The sequence below is a fragment of the Erinaceus europaeus genome, chromosome 1, assembly GCF_950295315.1.
Source record: "Erinaceus europaeus chromosome 1, mEriEur2.1, whole genome shotgun sequence".
In the NCBI taxonomy this organism is placed as follows: domain Eukaryota; kingdom Metazoa; phylum Chordata; class Mammalia; order Eulipotyphla; family Erinaceidae; genus Erinaceus; species Erinaceus europaeus.
The window spans coordinates 108,667,640-108,691,480 of record NC_080162.1 but is presented as its reverse complement, the minus strand read 5'-3'; the positions used below and the strand labels follow the sequence as shown (position 1 = coordinate 108,691,480).

Sequence of the window (23,841 nt, the reverse complement as noted above, 5' to 3'; positions counted from 1 at the left end):
ATGTTCACCTATAACTCCCAGCAGTTTGCTGAAAACAGTGAATTCATGTCATACCTGTTCTGATAAACCTAATGGACCGTCGACTGGTACCGGGTTTCCACCTTCTGGAAATCCTGAAAGAGAATTGAAAAATTAAGTAATCTTCATATCTTGAACAGTTATCCTATTTATACCTTAAAACAGTGCTAGGTAATGTAAACATCACACACATTAACAAAGACACACACACACACACACACACACACACACACACGTCCTCAGTAGCAGTGGTTCTTAAAGCATAATCTTTGATGGTTCTGCAAGTCCCCACTACCATTTGGGGGGATGAGGGGATGTGTGTCCTAAGGTCCTTTCCCATTACAAATCTCTGTTGAGCCCACTTTTCTCCTAACATTACAAGCAGAAAGAAGAACAGCAACAAGTTGAATGTAGAGGCAGGTATGAGAATCTAGTTAGCTTCATTATTTTGGAATATTATCCAAATTAGTTTTGTTTTTTCTACACTGTGTAGAAAGGAAATCAAGGTTTGGGCAGTTATTTTTCTACTTTTTGGGTGGGAGTTTAATGGTTTACAGTACAATTGTTAACACATGGCCACAACCTCCCATCCTCCCATAACAGGTGTCATTTATTTCTATTATTATTTTTATTTTTAATTGTCACCAAGGTTATTGCTGGTGCTTGGTGCCTGCAAAACAAATCCGTCACCCTGGCAACCACTATTTTCTTATGTTGACAAAGACAGAGAGAAATTGAGAAGGAAGGGGGCTTAGAAAGGGAGAGAGCTAGACATACATCTGCAACACTGCTTCACTGCTTGTGAGGTCTCCCCCCATAGGTGGGAACCTGGGACTTGAACCGGGTCCTTTTGCATGGTAACATGTGTGCCTAACCTCCTGATTTCATGTAGTTTTACAGTGTTGAATTGTTTGGGAAAATTTTCCACATACTTGCCAAATGTTCTTTTTAAGGTGTCTTCTATAGATAAACTTTATACACTTCTATAGACAAACTTTATAACTACTAAAAGATGTCTTCTATTTAAATAGGAGTCATTTATTGCAGTCTTTCTTTCCTCCTGTCTCCTCTCTCTGTCTCTCTGTCTCTTTCTCATTCTCCTATGTCATCAGGATTGTCACGGGAGTTTGGTGCCTGTAAGATGAATCGACCTCTCTCCCTTCACCCCCCTTCTCTCTTTTTTGATGGAGACAGAGGGAAATGTAGAGGGAGAGAACAGGGGAAGAAAGAAAGACACCTGCAGCACTGCTCTATTGCTCATGAAGCTCCCCCCCGAAGGTGAGGACCAGGGGCTTGAGCCCTGGGTCCTCACACACGATAATACTGAGTGTACCACTGCCAGGCCCCTATTGAGGGCATTTTTTTTTTTTGACTCCAGGGTTATCGCTGGGGCTCAGTGCTGCACTACGAATCCATTGCTACTGGAGGCCATTTTTTTCCTTTTGTTGCCCTTGTTGTTTATTGTTGTTGTTATTATTGTTGTTATTGCTGTTATTGTTGTTGGATAGGATAGAGAGAAATGAAGAGAGGAGGGGAAGACAAAGAGGGAGAGATAAAGAGAGACACCTACACACCTGCTTCACGGCTTGTGAAGTGCCAGGGGCTCCAACGGGGTGGGAGTGGGGCGGGCTCAAACTGGGATACTTACGCCAAACCTTGCACTTTGCGCCATGTGCGCTTAAGCTGCTGTGCTACCTACCGCCCGACCCCCTATTGAGGACTTCCTTTTTAAAAAAATTTTTTAAATTAATTTATTATTTATTCCCTTTTGTTGCCCTTGTTTTATTGTTGCAGTTATGACTGATGTCTTTGTTGTTAGATAGGACAGAGAGAAATGGAGAGAAGGGGAAGACACTGAGTCCCCTGCAGGTGGGGAGCCAGGGGCTCGAACCGGGATCCTCACGCAGGTCCTCGCACTTTGTGCCACGTGCACTTAACCCACTGCGCTACCGCCCGACTTGAGGACTACTGAGGACTATTGAGGACTTTCTATGTATCAAATACTATACCATGTATTTTCCATATGTTATTTTATTTTCCTTATCTCAAAAGCAATTGTATTGGTCTTGTTAAAAATAAAAGATGACCTGTATGGTACTAAGAAACAAACTTATCTCAAATCTATTTACTTTTCAAAACTACCCTCTGAAATAAATACTTGGTTCTATTCTGCAGATGAGGAAACAAGTTAGAGATTACTACAATGTTACAATTACAAGGGATGTGTTCTGTAAGTGTTATGTCAGAACCCACGAAACAGACATGGAGGTCCAGCCTTTACCATGACTTGAGATTGCTCTTCGTGACTTCATTTCATACTTACTTGGCAGAGGTATGGGTTTTTGATGGCTTTGTCTGAAAAGAAGAATTTCAGACTAATTAAAGACCAAAATATAACACACACAATTTAATTATTTATTTATTGAAAGTCACCAAAATCTTTAAGATCCTTAAAATTGTTCCCTTCAGTTTTGAAACTGGAGGAGTTTGACTAGATTTTAGTTTCATTCCAATGATTATAGCACCTACTAGTTTCAGATACAATGCAATTCTTTTACAGTTGCTACCCACTTAAACCATTTAAAATATAGCCACACATCAATGAAATATCATATTTTTTAAAGTTTTCTAAAATTTTTTTAATTATCTTTATTTATTTACTGGATAGAGACAGCCAGAAATTGAGAAGGACGAGGGTAATAGAGAGGAAGAGACAGAGAGACACTTGCAACAGTGCTTTACCACTTGTGAAGCTTTCCCCCTGCAGATGGGACTGGGGGCTCAAACTTGGGTCTTTGCACATTGTAACATATGCGCTCAACCAGGTGTGCCACCACTCAGCCCGAAATATCAGATTTTTTATTAGGGATTTAATATTGATTTACAAAATGCATAAGACAGAAGGGGCATAATTTTGTACCATTCTCACTACCAGAATTCTGGCCCCATCCTCTTCATGGGAAACTGCAGAAGTTCTCCCAAAGTCACAGATATGAGTTGACTTTATAACTGTCTATCTATATCTATAAAAATAGCAGATTTTTAATAAGCACTACAAGTTGTCATTGTGCAGCACATTGAGGCCTGCTGCAGTAAGAGGAAATCTTTTAAAATTAGAATGGATCCAGAGCATGGATCCATTCTAGCTGTCAGTGGAGCCAAGGACAGAATCTGGGATTTCTCACATCCTAGTTTCAGGTGTGCTATCTCTTGGCGGAAAGCTTACTTATGAGCTTTTGTGACTCCAGGACATCAAACATGCATTATTCTACTACTCCTGGGCCGCTTTTTTCCCCATTTAATTTCAGATTAAGATATACAGTGAGGAGGAGAGAGAGACACCACAGAACTGCTCTACCACTTCTGAAGCTTCCTCTGGTACAGTGGTGAAGCTTCATATGATGCTGAGACTCACACTGGGGGCTTTACCCATGATAAGATCTGTGCTCCTACTGGGTGAGCTATATCCCTGTCCCAGAAAAAAATTATTTTTAATGGAAAAGAGGCTTACTTATAAGCAGGAGGGAACATTGATGACTGCACAGCTTCTTGTCTATGGCTAGATCCTCGGTGACGCTCTGCAGGTATTGGTTTTTCTGTATAAAGACAATTCTCATGTTAGAAATAAAGGGAGTGGGAATTGGGCGGTAGCACAGCGGGTTAAGCGCAGGTGGCACAAAGCACAAGGACCAGCGTAAGGATCCTGATTCGAGCCCCCAGCTCCCCACCTGCAGGAGAGTCACTTCACAGGCGGTAAAGCAGGTCTGCAGGTGTCTATCTTTCTCTCCTCCTCTCTCCATTTCTGTCTGTCCTATCCAACAACGACTACGACAAAAAAAAAAAATTAACAAAAAAGAATAAATATTTATTTAAAAAGTTAAAAAAAAAAAGGGAGTGTTTGTCCTTGTAGCCAAACTCATCACCATCCACCATATTTGGTCTGTTGTCTTCCCATGAACTTGCCTTTCAGCAGGCTGTTATTTTGCCTGTGCACTTGTCTATCCATCTGGTGGTGCATTTGAGTCCTTCAGACCAGGATCCCCACCCAGCAGCACTGCAGGCTCACCTCCTGCATTCATACCTTGGCACCATGCATCATCGGTACTGAACTCAAGTGCCTTGGACCTTTGAGAGTGTGAATACAGCTGGGACCCAGAAGAAGAGAAGGTTTTAGCTAACTCTGTCTTTGTGTAGGACCTACACACAGGTGTAACCCCACTCTGGGGAACTTACTTTTGCATTTCACAGCCTTTGCTGAGCGAAGAAGGGACTGAGTTAAAACTGACACTGGGAGTCAGACGATAGCGCAGCGGGTTAAGCGCACGTGGTGTAAAGCGCAAGGACCAGCGCAAGGATCCCGGTTCGAGCCTCTGGCTCCCCACCTGCAGGGGAGTCGCTTCACAGGCAGTGAAGCAGGTCTGCAGGTGTCTATCTTTCTCTCCCCCTCTCTGTCTTCCCTTCTTCTCTTCATTTCTCTCTGTCCTATCCAACAACAACGACATCAACAACAATAACTACAACAACAATAAAAAAGGGCAACAAAAAGGAAATAAGTAATATTTTTAAAAATCTGACACAGTAGGGAAACAACACACTTAGTTGAGTGCACATGTTATAATGTGCAGGGACCTGAGTTCTTCCCAGGGAGAAATCTTCAAGAGTGGTGAAGCAATCCTTCTCTCCCTATCTCCTCCCTTCACTCTCAATTTTTATCTCTGTATCAAATCAAGTAACAATAATAATAATAAAAGTACAGAGTGGGGAGTCGGGCTGTAGTGCAGCTGGTTAAGCACAGGTGGCGCAAAGCACAAGGACTGGCAAAAGGATCCCGGTTCGAACCCCGGCTCCCCACCTGCAGGGGAGTTGCTTCACAGGCGGTGAAGCAGGTCTGCAGGTGTCTATCTTTCTCTCCTCCTCTCTGTCTTCCCCTCCTCTCTCCATTTCTCTCTGTCCTATCCAACAACGACAACAACAATAATAACTACAACAATAAAACAACAAGGGCAACAAAAGGGAATAAATAAATAAAATAAATATTAAAAAAAAAGTACAGAGTGAAATGAGCAAAACCCACAACATAAGACATTTATGGAGAAATACCATGGTGAACTTTGTTGCTGAACTATTAATGAATGGGGTTACAAATTATTTTAATGCTTTTTTTCTCTTTTAAAACTGGTCCAGGTTGTGTTAAAAACCTGGGTATGCTTATGAGTGTGTCTCCTGCTTTTGAAGTATTGATAGCATATTCAAGAAACCCAAAATGTATACTAGTGATACTTAAGTAAAATAATTCAAAGATCTAAAGATTGCACTTTTCTTTTGTTTGTTTTTGTTTTGTTTTGCAGTGTAGCAAAATCCAAAAGCTCTGAATCTCTAAAGATAACATTTCAAGTTTTAGGCAAGTTACTTGGAGTAGCCAGGAAGATTTTTTTTTTAAGATTTTATTTATTTATGAGAAATCATAAGAGGAGAGAGAAGAAGAACCAGACATTACTCTGGTACATGCGTTGCTGGGGATTAAACTTGGGATCTCATGCTTAAGAGTCCAATGCTTTGTCCAGTGCACCACCTCCTGGATCACTGACGTTTTGTTTATGGCTTTGCAGTGAATACACCGTGATGGTCTGTGATCACATTGGCTTTTCCCCTTGTAACCTGTAGACTTCCTTCTCAGGGAAGAAGAGTCTACTCATCTGCTTTAGTTGATGGCTCTTGAAAAAAGAAAGAGACAGCCTACCAAGCTCCTGCAGTGGGAGCCCTACGGGAAGAGTACATCTGAGTCACACAGGAGTCCCTTCCTTGCCAGTTTAGACAAACTCCTAAAGCTATGGATCTGTGTGGGATTGGAAACCTAGAGACTTTCATCTCAAAGATACACTGTGGCAACAAGCTCACTGCCTAACAGATGCAAAAGACTCCAAGGGATGGAAAGACAGCAAGGCAAAAGCACTAAAGGCAGAAGGAAAAGGAGATAATAGAAAGGAAACGAGACCTCAAATTAGTGTGTCGAGAAAGGCCTGGGAAGTAAGTGTAGAAATTCAAGTGGAGCTGTTAAAGCAGAGAGGTGAGTTGTAATGCATGTTCAGAAAATGCCTATCTCCAGAGAAAACAGAACACTATGGAAAGGTGCCATATTAAGCCAAGAGATGATGAGAATATATGCCAAGCATTTAATGTTGGGTACTTTAAATTGTGGAATTAGATAGGGGCTGGGTTTTAACTTCGACTCAGTGTTTTAAGTGTTTATGGGTCAATCTTCTTCCTGTTTTCTCCCCAGTATTTTCCAAATACACACACACACACACACACACACACACACACTTTTTTTTTTCTTCACTACAACCAGGGTTATTGCTGGGGTTCAGTGCCAGCATGAAAAAATCCACCACCCCCAGCAGTCATTCCCCTTCCCACCTTTTTCTTTTATTTGGTAGGGTAGAAGGAAATTGAGAAAGAAAGGGGAGGTAGATAGGTGGGAGAGGAAGAAAGATGCCTGCAGCACTGCTGCACTGCTTCTGAAGCTTCCTCCCTGCAGGTATGGACTGGGGGGCTGGAGGCTAGAACCCAGGTCCTTGCATGTGTGCTCTACTAGGTTCACCACTGCCCAGCCTCTCAAATATGTATTCTTGAGCAGGAAAGTTCCAATTAAACATGTATGTAAGGTTTTTGGATTATGATAGAATGATAGAAGGAAACCTGCTTGAGCATACACACTGAGGAAGGTTCAAATCCTCAGTACCCAACCTGCAGGGGGAAGCTTCACGAGCAGTGAATCAGGTCTGCAGGTCTCTCTCTCTCTCTCTCTCTCTCCTCTCGATCTCCTCTTCCCCCTCTCAATTTCTCCTTGTCCTATTGAGTTAAATAAATTGAAAAAGGGAGTCGAGCTGTAGCACAGCGGGTTAAGCGCATATGGTGTAAAGCACAAGGACTGGCGCAGGGATCCTAGTTTGAGCCCCCGGCTCCCCACCTGCAGGGGAGTCCCTTCACAGGCAGTGAAGCAGGTCTGCAGGTGTCTATCTTTCTCTCCCCCTCTCTGTCTACCCCTCCTCTCTCCATTTCTCTCTGTCCTATCCAACAACGACAACAATAATAACTATAACAATAAAACAACAAGGGCAACAAAAGGGAATAAATAAAATAAATATTTTTTAAAAAGAAAAAAAATTGTTTAAAAAATTGAAAAAAAAACCCATCGGTTCTAATATAGGTAGATAACTTTAAATTCGTCTTCACACATAGGCATGAACAGGGTCTTGTTTCTATAGACAGGAAGATTTGAGGCAGAGAGATGGTAATCTAGTCCAAGTACTCAGCTGATAAATTCAAGTCTTTATCAGTTGTTACTTACCATTCATTGAGAAGTCAAGGCCATTTATCTAGAAATTTGAGTCTCATATTTACAACTGCTTTATAAATACCAAAAGAAATTTAGTACGGCATCTATGTACACAATCTTTAACATTTTTCTTAGAAGATATGCTCACCCTTCAAAATAATATAGACTGACCTTCACAAACACTTGGTGCATTCTGTTGAGAGGCAACTGGGATCTATTTTAAGGGGGGAAAAGTGCAATGAGATTTAGTACAGTGACTTGTGGAAGTAAACACCAAAGCACTATTAGTCAAGTAAGTATTTTGGGAGAACATTTCTTTCATTCACAGTCAGCTATTCTTTCACTCACATGAACAATAGTTAAAAACACACAGCTGCAGCCCAACCAGTGCATTTAAGGATGATGGGCTGGAAGCATTTCACGGAAGGAGAGAGGGAGGAACTCCCTGCTTTCCACCAGGAACCCCAGCAGCTGTGCCTATACAGTGGCCATCTGGCACCTGACCATGACCGTAGTCTCTGGCTTCCACCTTCTCCAATTTTGCTAAGTGATTGTAAATGCCTGGGCTCAGGGCAGACACCCCAGCAAGGTGGGCTTTCAGGGACAATGGATTGGCCCAGGTTTTGCACAGAATCTGACTATGGTCCAGCCTATATGTCAGATACACAGTTGTCTACCATTTACTTCCTGACCAGGAGCTGGGAAAGTGGGTACATGGGATTTTCTGCAGGAAAGGCAAATGCCATGAGATCAGGGAGCTTGGCAATAGCCTCTGATGTGCTGCTCACACTTGCTGAGCCCACTGGGGTCGAACGAGGATAAGCTCTGCCCTGGCAGTATCTCCCCCTGGTTAACCAAGTACTTGGAACGTCTCTTGGAAATGCCTAGGTAGCAATTTCAGTTGCTAAGATTGATTGCCGTGATAATCTTAGCTGGAAGCTGTTTTGATTTTTTTTTTTCCCGATAAGTGGATGAGGATAATCATGGCAGGAAACAGGAAGCACATTCCAGTGCAAGAGTGACTTACTGTCTGCAGTGGTGTAGCTGTTTTTTTCCTGGTGGGAGGGGGGATAAGAAGAGATTGGCTTTGTTAAAAACACAATAAAAATAAAGTGAATTGGCTACCTAACATTACTCTTAAAATTAAGTGACAATAACAGAGCAGTGGTGAAAGTGTTGGGAGACTATCATTACAGGGCAGAGAGAGACGGAAACAAGATTTAATTATGATCCTCTTAGATCAGATAGAATTCACTGATAGATGCCAATGGGGGTTGTTGGGGATGAACAGGATTACCAGGGGCCAGGTGCACCTGGTTAAATGCTCACACTACAGCGCACAAAGACCCAAGTTCAAACCCCTGGTTGCCACCTGTAGGGGGAAAGCTTCATGAGTGGTGAAGCAAGGTTGCTGGTCTCTCTCTCTCTCTCTCTCTCTCTCTCCCTTCTTTCCCCCTTCCCTCTCAATTTCTCTCTGTCTCTATCCAATAAATAAATAAATAAGAAAGAAAGAAAGAAGAAGATAAAAAACAGGAGCACTGATCCCAGGAGTTGGCAGAACTAAAAATGTGTTCCAGCTCTGCTATGAATGACCTGGTGAACATAGGCACTATTTTGGGCTGTGAAGTCAATCTGAGATTTAACTTTTTATTAATTAATTAATTTGTCTAATTTTCTGATAGAGACAAAGACAAATTAACAGGGAAGGTGGATAGAGAGGGAGAGAGAAAGAGATAGAGAGGCTTCTACAGTCCTACTTCACCACTTGTGATGCTTCTCCGCCCTCCCTGCAGTTGGAGACCAGGGGCTTCAACCCAGGTCCTTAAGGATGGTAGCATGTGTGCTCAGCTGGGTGTGCCACCACTTAACCCCTGAACTTTAACTTCTGTACTTGTAAAGTGAGAATCAGAATCAGTGGTGAGATGAATGTGGCCTTGGAAGGGGAGACTGTAGCTGGTACCTTCCCAGGCTAACTTCTGCCTTGGCATCTATGGGAGCATTCTCTGTTACACATATGCCTAGGATTTCCTTCCAAACAGAGAACAATCCAAGACCAACCCAAGTTTGAAAAACCACTGTAATGTCTGGTCCTGAAGGTGCATGTGTTGTGAGATAACATAGCTAGTAGAGACTGTATATCTAATACTGTGAAGGTTTTTATGCTTGTCCTGTATGTTTGCTGCAAATACTGTGTGTCTCTTGAACTTTTTTTTTTTTGCCTCCAGGGTTATCTCTGGGGCTTTTGGTGTTGGCACTATGAACCCACTGCTCCTGGTGGCCATTTTCCCCCCATTTTATTGGCTAAGACAGAGAGAATTGAGAGAGAAGAGGGAGATAGAGAGGGAGAAAGAAAGAGAGACACCTGCAGACCTGTTTCACCGCTTGTGAAGTGTCCACTCTGCAAGTGGGAGCTGGGGACTCAAACCCAGATCTGATGCACACGAAAGGACCCAGGAAAGAAAAAAAAAAGATTTTAAAAATAAATAAAAGAGTGGCTCTCACTGGGGAGACACCATAATGGTTATGCAAAAGAGTGACTCTCTTCACTCACTATGAAAGAGAACCTAGATAGTACTGCTTTGAGTCTGAGTGTATGGGGTGCTAAGTAGTATATATGTTTGTTTACAGACCAGTAAAAGAAATGGAGAACCAGGCAGTGATGGAGTAACCTTTAGTGCATCTCAGTATTATTTAGGTTCCAGAATGCAAATGGTATGCAAGTCAGTTTACTCAAGATTTAACTGAAAATTGATGGGAGGAAAAACCACTAGTTTTCTTTCCTTTTTTTTCTTTTTATTACACATTCTTATTTATGGACTGTTTTTTGCTGCCATGGGTTTTTCTGAGACTTTGTGCCTGTATGACTCCACCACTCCCAGAGATTGGATTTCTTGCCATCCCTTCCTTTATCATGTTTTTCTTTCTCTCCCTCCTTTTCTCTTCCTTCCTTCCTCCCTCCCTCCCTCTCTTTCTTTCCTCCTTCCTTCCTTCGTTTCTTCCTTCCTCCCTTCCTTCCTTTCTTTCTTTCTGCTGATAACAGAAATGGAGACCAACCTCAGTGAGATTTCACCAAACCATTTTTCTACAGTAAACACCAGGTACTTACCCAGCCCTGGGCAGAGGACATGGTGCTGCAGGTGAAGAAGGCGACTTTGAGTCCCAGGTCCCACTATTTCTACCTGTACAGACACATATATGACTCAGTCCTCTGGGCTGAGGGTCACAGATTTCCCGGTCATCTCAGAGATGCATTTTCATTCCACGTGGCTTTCATTAAGGCCTGTGCAGATAACTATGGAGGAAAGTGTGTCCGTGCTTCCATGTGCACTGCACAGATGTGCACAATGGAGGCACACGCGGGTCAAGTCCCATCATTCCTGACGCACACCTGTTGGCATTGCTCAGTCACGACCACATTTAAATAGCACATGTACACCTCACTTCACATTTGGAGGCTGTTAGTTCATCTCTGAGTTCTTAGGGCCTTTGAATCTACGCATAGATTCTCATGGGATATTTCCAGGAAGAAAATGAACAAAGGAAAACAAAAATCCTTTAAAATTTAATTTATTATTTTTATTGTCACCAGGGTTATTGCTAGGGCTCAGTGCTGGCACAATAAATCCACCACTCTTGGTGGCCATTTTGCCCCTTTTTTCATCTTTCTCTCTTCCTCTCTTTATCTCATAGGATAGAGAGAGACATTGAAAAGAGAGGGAGAGATAGAAAGGGAGACAGAAAGATAGATACTGCAGACCTGCTTCACCACTCATGAAGAGTCCCCCTTGTAGGAAGGGACCGGGAGGTTCAAAACCAGGTCATTGCACATGCTAATGTGTGCACTCAGCTGGGTGCCCCACTGCCTGGCTCCCCAAACAAAAATCTTGCCTGAGTGGTCCAGGAGGCGGTGCAGTGGATAGAGCATCAGACTGTCAAGCGTGAGGTCCCGAGTTCAATCCCCGGCAGCACATGCACCAGAGTGACATCTGGTTCTTTCTCTCTCTCCTCCTATATTTCTCATGAATAAATAAAATCTTAAAAGAAAATATGAAAGTAGGAAGATCCAAGTCAGAATTTCTTTCCAGGGGGGTGGGGTGGGCAGGGTTCCCTTTTTAAATGTCAAGACTCCTTTGGCCTGTCACATCTGCCTGATTTTTCTATTCTGTTTTCCTTTACTTTTTTTTTTTTTTTTTGCCTGCAGGGTTTTCGCTCATTTTCAGTGCCTGCACTACAAATCTACTGTTTCTGGAGGCCATTTTCCCTATTTTGTTGCCCTTTTTATCATTGTTATAACTGTTGTTGTTGGATAGGACAGAGAGAAATCAACAGAGAAGGGGAAGACAGAGAGGAGGAGAGAAAGATAGATAGATACCTGCAGATCTGCTTCGCCTCTTGTGAAGATACCCCACTAGACCCCTTTGACCAATGGACAAAGTAAGATCCTTTTTCTGGCCCTTGTGCTTTGTGCCATGTGCACTTAACCCGCTGCACTACTGCCCCAAAATAAAAGTATTTTTAATGGGGTTGGGTGGTAGTGCAGAAGGTTAAGAGCACATGGTGCAAAGCACAAGGACTGGCATAAGGATCCTGGTTCAAGCTCCTGGCTCCCCACCTGCAAGGGAGTCGCTTCACAAGTGGTGAAGCAGGTTTGCAGGTGTCTATCTTCCTCTCCCCCTCTCTGTATTCCCATCCTCTCTCCATTTCTCTCTGTCCTGTCCAATAACAATGACAGCAATAACAACAATGATAACAAGGGCAACAAAAGAGGAGAAATAGCTTCTAGGAGGAGAGGATTCGTAGTGCAGGCACCGAGCCCCAGCAATAACCCTGGAGGCAAAAAAAAAAGTATTTTTAAAATAATACCCAAAATAATACCCAAAAATACTGCCCCAAAATATAGTATTTCCTTTATATCTCTAAACCGTTGACCAGTGTCTTCCTCCTCCCTTTCCTCCCCTTGAACAACTCTGGCATCAGTGGAGAGGGAGGGATGTGCCAATTTCCCTCTGTGAAGAAGTTAAGTCACATGCTGGAAGGAAACCTATTATTTTGCGTCAGTAAAACAGGGTTTTCCTTTTCTCTCTGCCACCAAACAGACTGGTAACCTCTTAAAAACAACAGTGTCTCAGTGTCCCCCCTCTGTAATATAGGGGTAGCACCACCTGCCTTACTTAACTCAGGGCTATTGTAGTAAGATAACGGGGCAGCTAGAAAAATGTAAAGATTCAATTACCACTATTGTCAGAAAGGGATGAAAATATTTGTCAGAATTAGCAATGTGATTGGAAGCGATTAACATATTTGAGAGTCAAAGACATTATGCTCAGTGGGAGGAATCAGATGGAGCAGGCTACATGTGATTCCAACAACATGAAATGTCCAGAAATAAAACAAACCTGTAACAACAAAGAGCAGACTCCTGGGGATAGCATTGGTGAAAACGCTCAGTAAACATGACTATTGCTGCTTTTATTTTATCACCCAATTAACCATCATGTATCCCTAGGTGCCTTAAGTGTGCCATCTCTAGACTTTACATAGCATCAATGAAGTAAACAGAGGCTCCGAGAGGGTTAGTGGCAGAACTGAGTTTGAAAAACCTGGGCTATTTGAGTATAAAGTCCAGACAGGCACTTTCCTCTCAAGCTAATTTGTTATAATGTTACTCTGAAGAACGATATACATGCTGGAATTATTTGTTGTAGTTCGTGTGTGTGTGTGTGTGTGTGTGTGTGTGTGTGTGTGACAGTGAAAGAGCAGAGAGAGCGCTTCTACAACTGTCTTCAAGAGGATGGAGAATGACTCTTTGATTCTGTACATCAGTCATACTTTCTGCTCCTCTGGGTTTGAAGTCATACTTGGGGTATGACTGGGGTCAGACAAGCCGGCACCCTCCTCATTCCAGGATCCTTCTTTTCTGACTAAGCTAAATTTTTGATTGCACTACTCCAAGTGAGAAACTGAAAATGTGATAGAGGAAGACGTGTCCAGAAACACAAAAATAAAAGAGGTTCCTGAAATTGGTGCAACTCGGAACGTTCCTACTCATGACCACAGAATGTGAGCTTGGACCTACAGGGATGCAGAGGTCACATAGGCTCCTATGCTGAATATGGGCCCCAGATCACATCAAATCGATGGGGTTTACAGTCAACAATATTTATACACCTTTCCCATATTTGGGAGCTACTCTCTTCCCTGATCCAGCTTTCTAGCCCTTTTTCCAGCTATGACATCATCTCTCCAGACAATAACTTGGATACACCTGCATATCACATGTCAGGCTCAGGCAAAAATTAGTAAAGTCATGGGCCCCTTAGAATATACCTAAATTAACGGCCAGGTGGTGGCGCACCTGGCTGAGCTCGCATGCTACTGTGTGCAAGGACCCAGGTTCAAGCCCCTGGTCCCCACCTGCAGGGGGAAAGCTTCACAAGTGGTGAAACACTGCTGCAGGTGTCTCTCTCCCTCTCTGTCACCCCCTTCCCTCTCAATTATTACTGTCTCTATCCAACAAATAAAGATTTAAAATTTTTAAAAAAAACAAAAAAGAATATATCTAAAATAGACCTACTAGCTATTTCCAAAACGGAGACCCCCAAATATTCATCTGCAATATACTTGGCTTTGGGTTCATGATTAGTCAACAGTTTGTTTGACTTTATATGTTAACTCTTTTTTCAGCCACTAGGTTCCAGACTAGCTATCATGATGCCAACCGGACTTCCCTGGGCAGACAACCCCACCAATGTGCCTAGAGCCCTGCTTCCCCAGAGCTCTGCCCCACTAGGGAAAGAGAGAGACAGGCTGGTAGTATGGCTCAACCTGTCAATGCCCATATTTAGTGGGGAAGCAATTACAGAAGCCAGACCTTCCACCTTCTGCACCCCATAATGATCCTGGGTCCATATTCCCAGAGAGTTAAAGAATAGGAAAGCTATCAGGGGAGGAGATGGGATATGGAGTTCTGGTGGTAGGAATTGTACCCCTTTTATCCTATGGTCTTATCAGTGTTTCCATTTTATAAATAAAAATTAAAAATATATATAATTAAAAAAAGTAAAAGAGACAAATTTCCTTTGTTTAGTCTTAGAGTCTTTTTTTTTTCTCCTGATAATCACAAGATCACAGAACTATAAGACTATCCTTCCTGGTTCCCCCTGCCAACATCTATGTTCAGTGGAGAAGCAAAAATGGAAGCCAGACCTTCTCCCTTCTGTATCCCATTAAGAATTCAAAGTCCATACTCCTAGACTAGGGAAGCTTCCAGTAGAGGGGAGGGGGATACAGAACTCTGATGTTGGGAGATATGTGGAATTGTACCCCTGTTATTTTACAATCTTGTTAATCATTATTAAATCTCTAATAAATTTTTAAAGTACTGTTTAAAAAAAACCATTAAACCCTCAATAGGTCAGCAAATAAACAAAACAAACAAAAACCAACTCTAGGCTCCCAAGATAAAGATCAATGAACTAATCCCCTTTGCAGGATGTTTTAGGGAACCCGAGGGAGTGAATGGTTGGTAGGCCAACTTGTGACTAAGTGAACTAAGCCTGTAAGACCAATCAATCAGTAGCTCATCTACAATCTTGATCTGCTTATGGAGCTGTTTCCAGGTGACTAAGCTCAGACAATGCTGCCACCAAAACTATATATACTGACTAGCACAAAACCTGTGAAACAACCCAGAAAGCTCCACTCCCTAAGACAGCCAATTTACGACTCCAAACTCCAGGTACCTGGGTAACAAAAGAAACGTTCCTGCTGATCGGATCAATTATCACCCCTTTCCTTTGTATCCCTGAGAATGGACTCTTTTCTTTTCCTTTGTTTTCTTTTCTCTCTCTCTTCCTTCCTTCCTTCCTTCCTTCCTTCCTTCCTTCCTTCCTTCCTTTCCTTTCTTTTCTTTTCTTTTCTCTTCTTTCTTTTTTCTTTCTTTCTTTCTTCCTTTCTTTCCTTTCCTTTAGTTTCTTTTCTCTTTCTTTCTTTCCTTTCCTTTCCTTTCTTTTCTTTTCTCTTCTTTTTTCTTTCTTTCTTCCTTCCTTTCTTTCTTTTCTTTCCCTTTACCCTCCCCTTTTTTCCTAATAATCCTCATAGCCGCCTTTGTTCAGGGAGCAACTGTGCTCTCACTCTGGCTGACTTCTTGCATTTGTGAATGGCAGTCTTTAATGAAAGCCTTGCTGACTTTACAAATGAAAGTTCTCTGTTGAATTCTTTCTCCAAAAGACTGCGAACTTGGTTTTGGATTAAGGATCCAGATTTTGGGGTCAGGGTCTATAACAAGGACAGGGGAGAAGGAGGTAAATTTGTCAAAGTGCCCAGCAAGGTAGTATGAAATCCCAGAGGGTCTGGGGAGAAGGCTGCTTAACTAAGAACAGCAATGGAGGAAGATAGGTCTCTGCCACTGTATTAAGATTACAATACCTGAAAGCAGAAGTACACTAGAGTTTGCAATGAGTACTCCCCTAACACTTTCTCTCCACTATTCCAAGCTTTGGGTCCATGATTGCTCAACAATTTGTTTGGCTTCATATGTTAACTCTCTTTTCAGTCATCAGGTTCCAGATGTCATCAGGATGCCAGCTAGGCTTCCCTGGACTGAAGACCCCACCAATGTGTCCTGGAGCTCTGCTTCCCCAGAGACCCACCCTACTAGGGAAAGAGAGAGGCAGACTAGGAGTATGGACCAACCAGTCAACACCCATATTCAGCGGGGAAGCAATTACAGAAGCCAGACCTTCTACCTTCCGCAACCCGCAATGACCCTGAGTTCATGCTCCCAGAGGGGTAGAGAATGGGAAAGCTACCAGGGGAGGGGGTGGGATATGGAGATTGGGTGGTGGGAATTGTGTGGAGTTGTACCCCTCCTACCCTATGATTTTGTTAATTATCCTTTCTTAAATAAAAAAATAAAAAATGAAAGATTACAAGTAAGTGCGCTCGTGTGTGTGTGTGTGTGTGTGTGTGTGTGTGTATTTTTTTTTTTTTTTAAACAAAAGCATTGCTCAGCTCTGGCTTAATGGTGGTGCTAGGGACTGAGTCAGGCAGGAGAGGTGTGTTTGTTTTGTTTTTTGCTTGACCATTATGCTATCACTCCAGCCCTCAAATAATTATTTCTTAATATTTCATCTGAGTTGTTTATCTTATTAGGAACAGATTAGAAACCCAATCCTCACGTGTAATCATTTACCATTAGAAAACAAACAAAACTCCCAACATTAGCATCAATTCTCACACAGACTTTACCTGCAACTGTCCCTGGAAGACAGACTTGTTTTGAGGAGTTAGGTGGCTTGGTTGATCTGTTCACCATGGGAGCTTAAAGACACAAAAACACATACAATGAGCATAGATTTGGCTTACTGAAGGGGATTTACACTTAGGGGGAAAATGCATTGAGCAAATGATGGGTCAATCCCGGGACTTGATAAAGAATGGGAGAATGTTACTAAACACACAAGTCTTCTCTGAAGAAATATTTTCATCACGGTGTTAAGAAAGCAAAACTAGAGGAGGGGGGCAGATAGCATAATGGTTATGCATAGAGGCTCTCTTGCCTGAGGCTCTCCCAGCTTCAATCCCCAACACCACCATCATAAGCCAGCACTGTGCGGTGCCCTGGTAAAAATAAAAATAATAGGAAGTCAGGTGGTAGCGCAGCAGGTTAAGCGCACGTGGCGCAAAGCACAAGGACCACATAAGGATCCTGGTTGGAGCGACCTGCAGGGGAGTCGCTTCACAGGCAGTGAAGTAGGTCTGCAGGTGCATATCTTTCTCTCCCCCTCTGTTTTCCCCTCCTCTCCATCCTATCTAACAACGATGACATCAAATAACAACAACAATAATAACTAAAACAACAAGGGCAACAAAAGGGAAAATAAATAAAATAATAATAATAATAGTAAATAAATTTTAAAAAGAAAACAAAGCTAAAAAGACCAGGCCTAAACTAGAATTGTTTATGCCTGACTCTACCAAGACTTAATACCTAACTTTATTCTAGTTTCAGTCTCTCCCTAAAGGAGAATTCTGGAACCACACATCTGCACTTTCCTGGCTGTCACAGGAAAGGAAATCCACAAGATCAGGCCCCCCCCTTCCCCCCGCCCCCCTGCCTTAATCCTTTCCCTAAGTGATGGTGACTTGGCCTGAAATAATCTTTTTATTCTTTGCTTTTTAAAAAAATATTTTCTTTTTTAGTTTTTATTTTTTAATATTTTCTTTTTTAGTTTTTAATATATTTTTTTTTAGTTTTTATTTTTATTTATTTATTAGCCAGAGCACTGCTCAACTCTGGCTTATGGTGGTGCTGCGGGGGACTGAACCTGGGACTTCGGAGCCTCAGGCATGAGAGTCTCTTTGCATAACCATTATGCTATCTACCCCCCTCCATTCTTTGAGAATAGCATTATTCAAACCTCTGACTAGAAAGGTCTTCTATTTTCAGAAGGAGGAGAATATTAAATAATCTCACTCATAGGTGGGACTTAAAGGAGAAAATTGAGTGAAACTTTAATTTTTATTTATTTTTATTATTTTTAGTCACCAGGGTTATTGCTGGGGCTCGTACAGGCACTAGAAATTCACTGCTCCCAGCGGCTATTTTTTCTTTTTTTTTTTCTTTCTATTTTATTTGATAGGACGGAGAGAAATTGAGAGGGAGGGGAAGATAGAGAGGGAAGAAGAGAGAAAGAGAAACACCTATAGGACTATGTTACCACTCATGAAGCTTGCCCCCTGCAGGTGGGGAGCTGGGGTGAAACTTTCAGTTACTACAGCAGCACCAAGATCTCTAAAGGAGCCAGGTAGGGTTATCTTGGTCATATGACCCACATAGTCAACGACTGCCACCTCTGCAGATTCAAAGGAGGTCTCGAAACTTTACATCAGGCTCAACCTGATGCTGTTGACTGGCTACGGAAGAAGGGCAAACGCTACCAACCATTTAATAAAACCAGATAGGTCTCTGGTGTGCACTGAGGAATTTTTGAACAACATAGTAATGATTAAAGAAATAAGAAAATTATGTTAAGGTAGGAACTTGGATAGTGTGAATACTGGATTGCAATTGTATTTTTTAAACTGGAGGTGAAGATAAAAGAAAGTTCTTGTTTTGTTCTTTTTTTTCCCCTTTTTCTCCAGGGTTATTGCTGGGGCTTGGTGCCTGCACTATGAACCCACTGCTCGTAGAGACCATTTTTTCCCAATTTGTTGCCCTTGTTGTTATTGTTATTGTAGCTGTTGTTGTTGTTGGATAGGACAGAGAGAAATGGAGAGAGGAGGGGAAGACAGAGAGGGGGAGAGAAAGATAGACACATGCAGACCTGATTCACCACCTGTGAAGCGACCCCCCTGTAGGTGGGGAAACGGAGGCTAGAACCGGGATCCGTGCGCTTTAGCTCTTAACCCACTGAGCTACCGCCCATCCCCTTGTTTTGTTCTTAATGAAAGTTAGCTATTGAACCGAGTAGAAGAGGAAGAATGCTACAGGCAGCATCCATCTTTATTTTGCTTGGTGGTGGTATGGTGGCATTCGGTATTTAATGTTTTTTTTTTTAATTGTGTCATGAAGGTGGGTGGCTCAGAATTTGGGGGATTCTGGAAGCTATTGGTTCTATTTTAAGGATCTTTTTTTTTAAAACACCAGAGCACTGCTCAGCTCTGGCTTATGGTGGTGCAGAGGATTGAACCTGGGACTTCAGAGCCTCACACATGAGAGTTTCTTTGCATAACCATTATGCTATCTACCACTGCCCCTATTTTAAGGAATACAGAAAAGGGTCGTGGTGTCAGGTGGTGGTGCAGTTGGTTAAGCACATACATTACAGTGCACAAAGACCCGTGTTCAAGCCCCTGGTCCCCACCTGCAGGGGAAATCTTCACCAGTGGTGAAGCAGGGCTTCAGGTGTCTCTCTGTCTCTTTCCTTTTCTATCCCCTCTCCCCTCTCAATTTCTCTCTGTCTCTATCCAATAATAAAAATAAACAAATAAAATATTAAAAAATAAGTTTGTAAAAGTTAAAAACACAGAAGGTCATTACCTAATGGCAAAATAAAAGTACTTTGGGAATTTGTTAGCTGAGTAACATAACTTGAAAAGGCATCCCTTCTATATAATTATAGCCTCTGTAGTACCTTTCTCCAAAGTAGACATGCACTACTCCAGGCCTTATCTGAGAGTATGCTGTTTTCTTTTCCTTTTTTTTTTAAAAGATAATTTGTAATAGTATTTGTTATCCTGTGAATGATTTGTATAATGAAATCTCCTGGGCCTGAGATGGGACTGTATTAAAAAAATCTATTTATTTATGATGGAGAAAGTGTGTGTGTGTATGTGTGTGTGTGTGTGTGTGTGTGTGTGTGTGTGTGTGTGTGTAGAGAGAGAGAGAGAAGGATAGATGGAGAGAAAACTTAAGTATTGGGGCCAGGTGGCGGTGCACCTGGTGGAGTGCAAGTTACAATGTGCAAGGAGCCCCCCTGGTCCCCACCAGCAAAGGGAAAAGTTTATGAGTGGTGAGGCAGTGCCAGAGGTGTCTCTCTGTCTATCTATATCTCCCTCTTCTTCTCAATTTCTGGCTATCTTTATCCAATAAATAAAGGCAGAAAAACAATTTAAAAAGAGAGAGAGAAAGAGAACGTAAGTATCACTCTGGCACATTCAATGCCAGGGATTGAACTCAGGACCTCAAGCTTTATTCACTGTACTACCTCCCAGGCTACGATAGCAGTACAGTTTTAAACTTAATCTTAGGGGTAAATTTCTGTGGTATATGTAGACATTGATTTAAAAGGATGTCCATCAGCTGGGGCCCTATTTGGGGAGTACTGAGATTTCCAAACAGACATGATGGGCCTAGACCTCAAATAAATCCCTCTCTCCATTGTTACCGGTCATCTCTATCAGGAACAATAAAATAGACCCCTTTGTGGGCCCCCATAGGACCTTGCTCTCAACTTGGATCGACAACAGTAGAGAATGTTCCATCCTCTAAAGGGAGGCTGGACAACATATTCTATGCTACACCTGGGGAAGGTGGGTCCTGATATTGGGGCAGCTTGGAATGTTCCTATTCAGGACCACAGAATGTGAGCTCAGATCTATAGGGATGCAGAGGTCACATAGGCTCCTATGCTGAATATGGATCCCAGATCAAATCAAATCAAATCAATGGGGTTTATAGTCAACAGTATTTAGTTTACAGTATTTATACCCCTTTCCCACATTAGGGAGCTGCTCTCTTCCCTGATCTAGCTTTCTGGTCCTTTTCCAGCCATGACATCATCTCCCCAGACAATAACTTGGATCCACCTACATATCAGATTTCAGGCTCAGGGAAAACAAACAAACAAACAAAAAAAACTATAGTGTAGCCATAGGCCCTTTGGAATATAAATAAAATATGCCTACTAGCTATCCCCAGAACCCCACCCTACTAGGGAAAGAGAGAGAGAGGCTGGGAGTATGGATCGACCTGTTAACGCCCATGTTCAGCGGTGGAGCAATTACAGAAGCCAGACCTTCCACCTTCTGCATCCCACAATGGCCTTGGGTCCCTACTCCCAGAGGATTAAAGAATAGGAAAGCTATCAGGGGAAGGGAGGGGATATGGAGTTCTGGTGGTGGGAATTGTGTGGAGTTGTACCCCTCTTATTCTATAATTTTGTCAATGTTTCCTTTTTATAAATAAAAAAAAGGATGTCCATATCTTAAACTTACATAATGTGATTAAAAAATAAAAGGAGTCAAGGAAGTGGTTCAGTGGCAAAGCAAAGCATTTATATGTGTGAGTGATGCCATGGGTTTGAGCCCCACCACATGTGCTAGAGTAGTGCTCAGGCCTCCTTTAGCCTTTCCCTTTCTGTCTCATGAAAATAAATAAATAAATGTCAGGATACAGCAATTTCACTTTTATTTTTTAATATCTATTTGTTTATTGGATAGAGACACAGAGAGATTGAGAAGTGTGAGGGAGATCAAGAGAGAGATTCAAGCAAGTCCCTGGTCCCCATCTGCAGGGGGAAAGCTTCACAAGTGATGAAGCAGGGCTGCAGGTGTCTTTTCTGTCTCTCTCCCTCTCTACTTCCCCTGCCCCTCTCAATTTCTTTCTGTCTCTATCCAATAATAAATAAGTGTTATAAAGAGAGAGAGAGAGAGAGAGAGAGAGAGAGAGAGACCTGCAGCCCTGCTTCACCACTTGTGAAGTTTTCTCCCTATAGGTGGGGACCAGAGGCTTGAACCTACATCCTTACACACTAAGGTGTGTGCTTAACCAGGTGAGTCACCAACTGGCACCCTCCAATTTCACTTTTCTATTTGTTTCATCCCTCTCAGAAACTGTTCCTGGTATGGTGTTTGTAAGCAACATGGCGGTTTGTGATTTTGGAAGAGGGAGGAAGAAGCAAGGTCAAGGCTTTGAAACATAGAACTGTGTTGCTCACTGACACCTAGGTTCAACCCACCAAGTCAGGCAAATGCTGGGGCAACATCATTTTTCAACCCCATAGTTCTTGCTACCAAATAACCCTATGTGCCCCCTATGTCATGCCTGACATTCTCAGATGCTTAAAGGCTACAATCTCTTGCCTGTTCCAGTTGGGGACGAAGTGCTTTCTGTGGGATGGATGTAGTTTTCATCTTCATCCTCCACGGGGACCACGTAGTCAGCCTGAAAAGACAGGCAGAGAGAAATGAGACTCATTGCACGTGTCTTTGTTGCTTGTATTTTTGGTATTTGGTATTTTGGTATTTGGTATTTGTATTTTGGTATTTTTGGTATTTTTGGTCCAATTTTCATGTTGATATATAGTTATTCTAACATATTTTTTACTATCTTTATTTATTTATTTGATAGAGACAGTCAGAAATTGAGAGGGAAAGGGAAGATAGAGAGGGTGAGAGACAGAGACAGCTGTGGCACTGCTTCACCACTTGTGAAGCTTTCCTCCTGCAGGTGGGGACTGGAGGCTTGAACCTGGGTCCTTGTGCGTTGTAACATGTGCACTCAACCAGGTGTGCCACCACCCAGCTCCTAACGTGTTTTGTTTTAAAAACTATTCTTTTCTAGGGCTGGGTGGTGGCACACCTGGTTAAGTGTACACATTATAGGGCACAAGGACATGAGTTCAAGTCCCTGGTCCCCACCTGCAAGGGGAAAACTTCATGAGTGATGAAGCAGTGCTACAGTTGTCTCTCTACCTCTTTCCCTGTCTTCCCTTTCCCACTCTATTTCTCTCTGTCTCTATGCAATAAGTAAATAAAATTTAATTAAAAAATAAAGACTGTTTTCCTCATTGGATTCTCTTGCCCCTGTGTCAGCATAAATATAGCACTAAATACAGTGCCTTATACAGAGAGGGATTCCATGTACCTACCATACCATATTTATATTCTTTGAAAAACTTAATTTTCAATTTTCGCTGCCCCGCCCCAAAGCTGAAGTCTGGGCCACCAAGGGCTTAAACCAGCTAAACTGCAAGGCAACCCTCCGGTCAGCTGTGAGACTCTGGTCCCTTTTTTCATTTGTCACTGTCCCGACCACCCATGAAGATACTCACATGCCCTCATCCTGCATATACACCCATTTTGTGTCCTGCCTGCACCTCTGTAAGCGTTTTAGCTTTGACTCCTTGCTCTAGAAACTGTTTAAATCAGAAAATTGTCCAACAGAGAGAATGAGTATGATTTATCAGGCAAATGCTGGGGCAACATGATTTGTGAGTTCTTAGCCTGTCAGTCTGAGAGGCACGAGGAGACACTCTCAGGATGAGAAGTTGAGCAGCAGAAACAAAGGAAAGAGAAGCTGTTAGGATCCCACAGTGGATTAACTTTCAGCATTTGACAAATCCATGTGCAGTTATAAACAGAAGTCTCATCTCTCCAGTGCCCTAGTTAACTAGGGAAAGGTAGAAACAGGCTGGGGGTATGGACTTTCCTGCCAATATCCATGTCTAGTGGAAAAGCAATTACAGAAGCCCCGACTTCTCCCCTCTGCACCCCATAAAGAATTTTGGTCCATACTTCCAGAGGGATAAAGAACAGGGAAGCTTTCAATGGAGGGGATGGGACACAGAACTCTGGTTGTGGGAACTGTGTGGGATTGTGCCCTTGTTATCTTACATACTTGTTAATCATTATTAAGCCACTAATAGGAATGAAAAAAAAAGCCGTGGACATAGAATGCAAAAGAATATTACAGATTATTTAAGGCTGTTTGTTTCTGTCAATCATGAGGGTGGACATTGGTGATGGATGGATTGGGGGGGGACCACCCCAGCCTTGTGGAGCTGGCTTGAGTAAGTCTGAACCAGTGGGCAAGGAAGTCTGGAGGAGACTGCATTCTAGAAAGGGCAGACGAATCATCAAGATAAGAAAGATGTTGGCTAAGTGGTAATGTGCAAATGTAAGACCCTGAGTTCTGGTTTTGGAAATGGAGTCATATTAAACGCACCAAGACAAAATTTTGGAACAAAGACGGAAATAAT

The 23,841-nt window shown here is 42.4% G+C and overlaps 1 protein-coding gene across 1 annotated transcript in view; it reads right to left on the bottom strand.

Annotated features, from left to right (window-relative positions):
- The window catches only part of BLNK (B cell linker), a 104,669-nt gene that overhangs the window by 11,330 nt on the left and 69,498 nt on the right, over window positions 1-23,841 (bottom strand). Inside the window, exons 7-14 of the mRNA XM_016193575.2 lie at window positions 21,944-22,025; window positions 16,607-16,678; window positions 10,464-10,536; window positions 8,385-8,412; window positions 7,529-7,571; window positions 3,530-3,614; window positions 2,342-2,373; window positions 55-113 (exon numbers count right to left, since the gene is read on the bottom strand). Coding sequence (XP_016049061.1) covers window positions 55-113; window positions 2,342-2,373; window positions 3,530-3,614; window positions 7,529-7,571; window positions 8,385-8,412; window positions 10,464-10,536; window positions 16,607-16,678; window positions 21,944-22,025 — 474 coding nt within the window. The remainder of the gene's footprint in view (window positions 1-54; window positions 114-2,341; window positions 2,374-3,529; window positions 3,615-7,528; window positions 7,572-8,384; window positions 8,413-10,463; window positions 10,537-16,606; window positions 16,679-21,943; window positions 22,026-23,841) is intronic.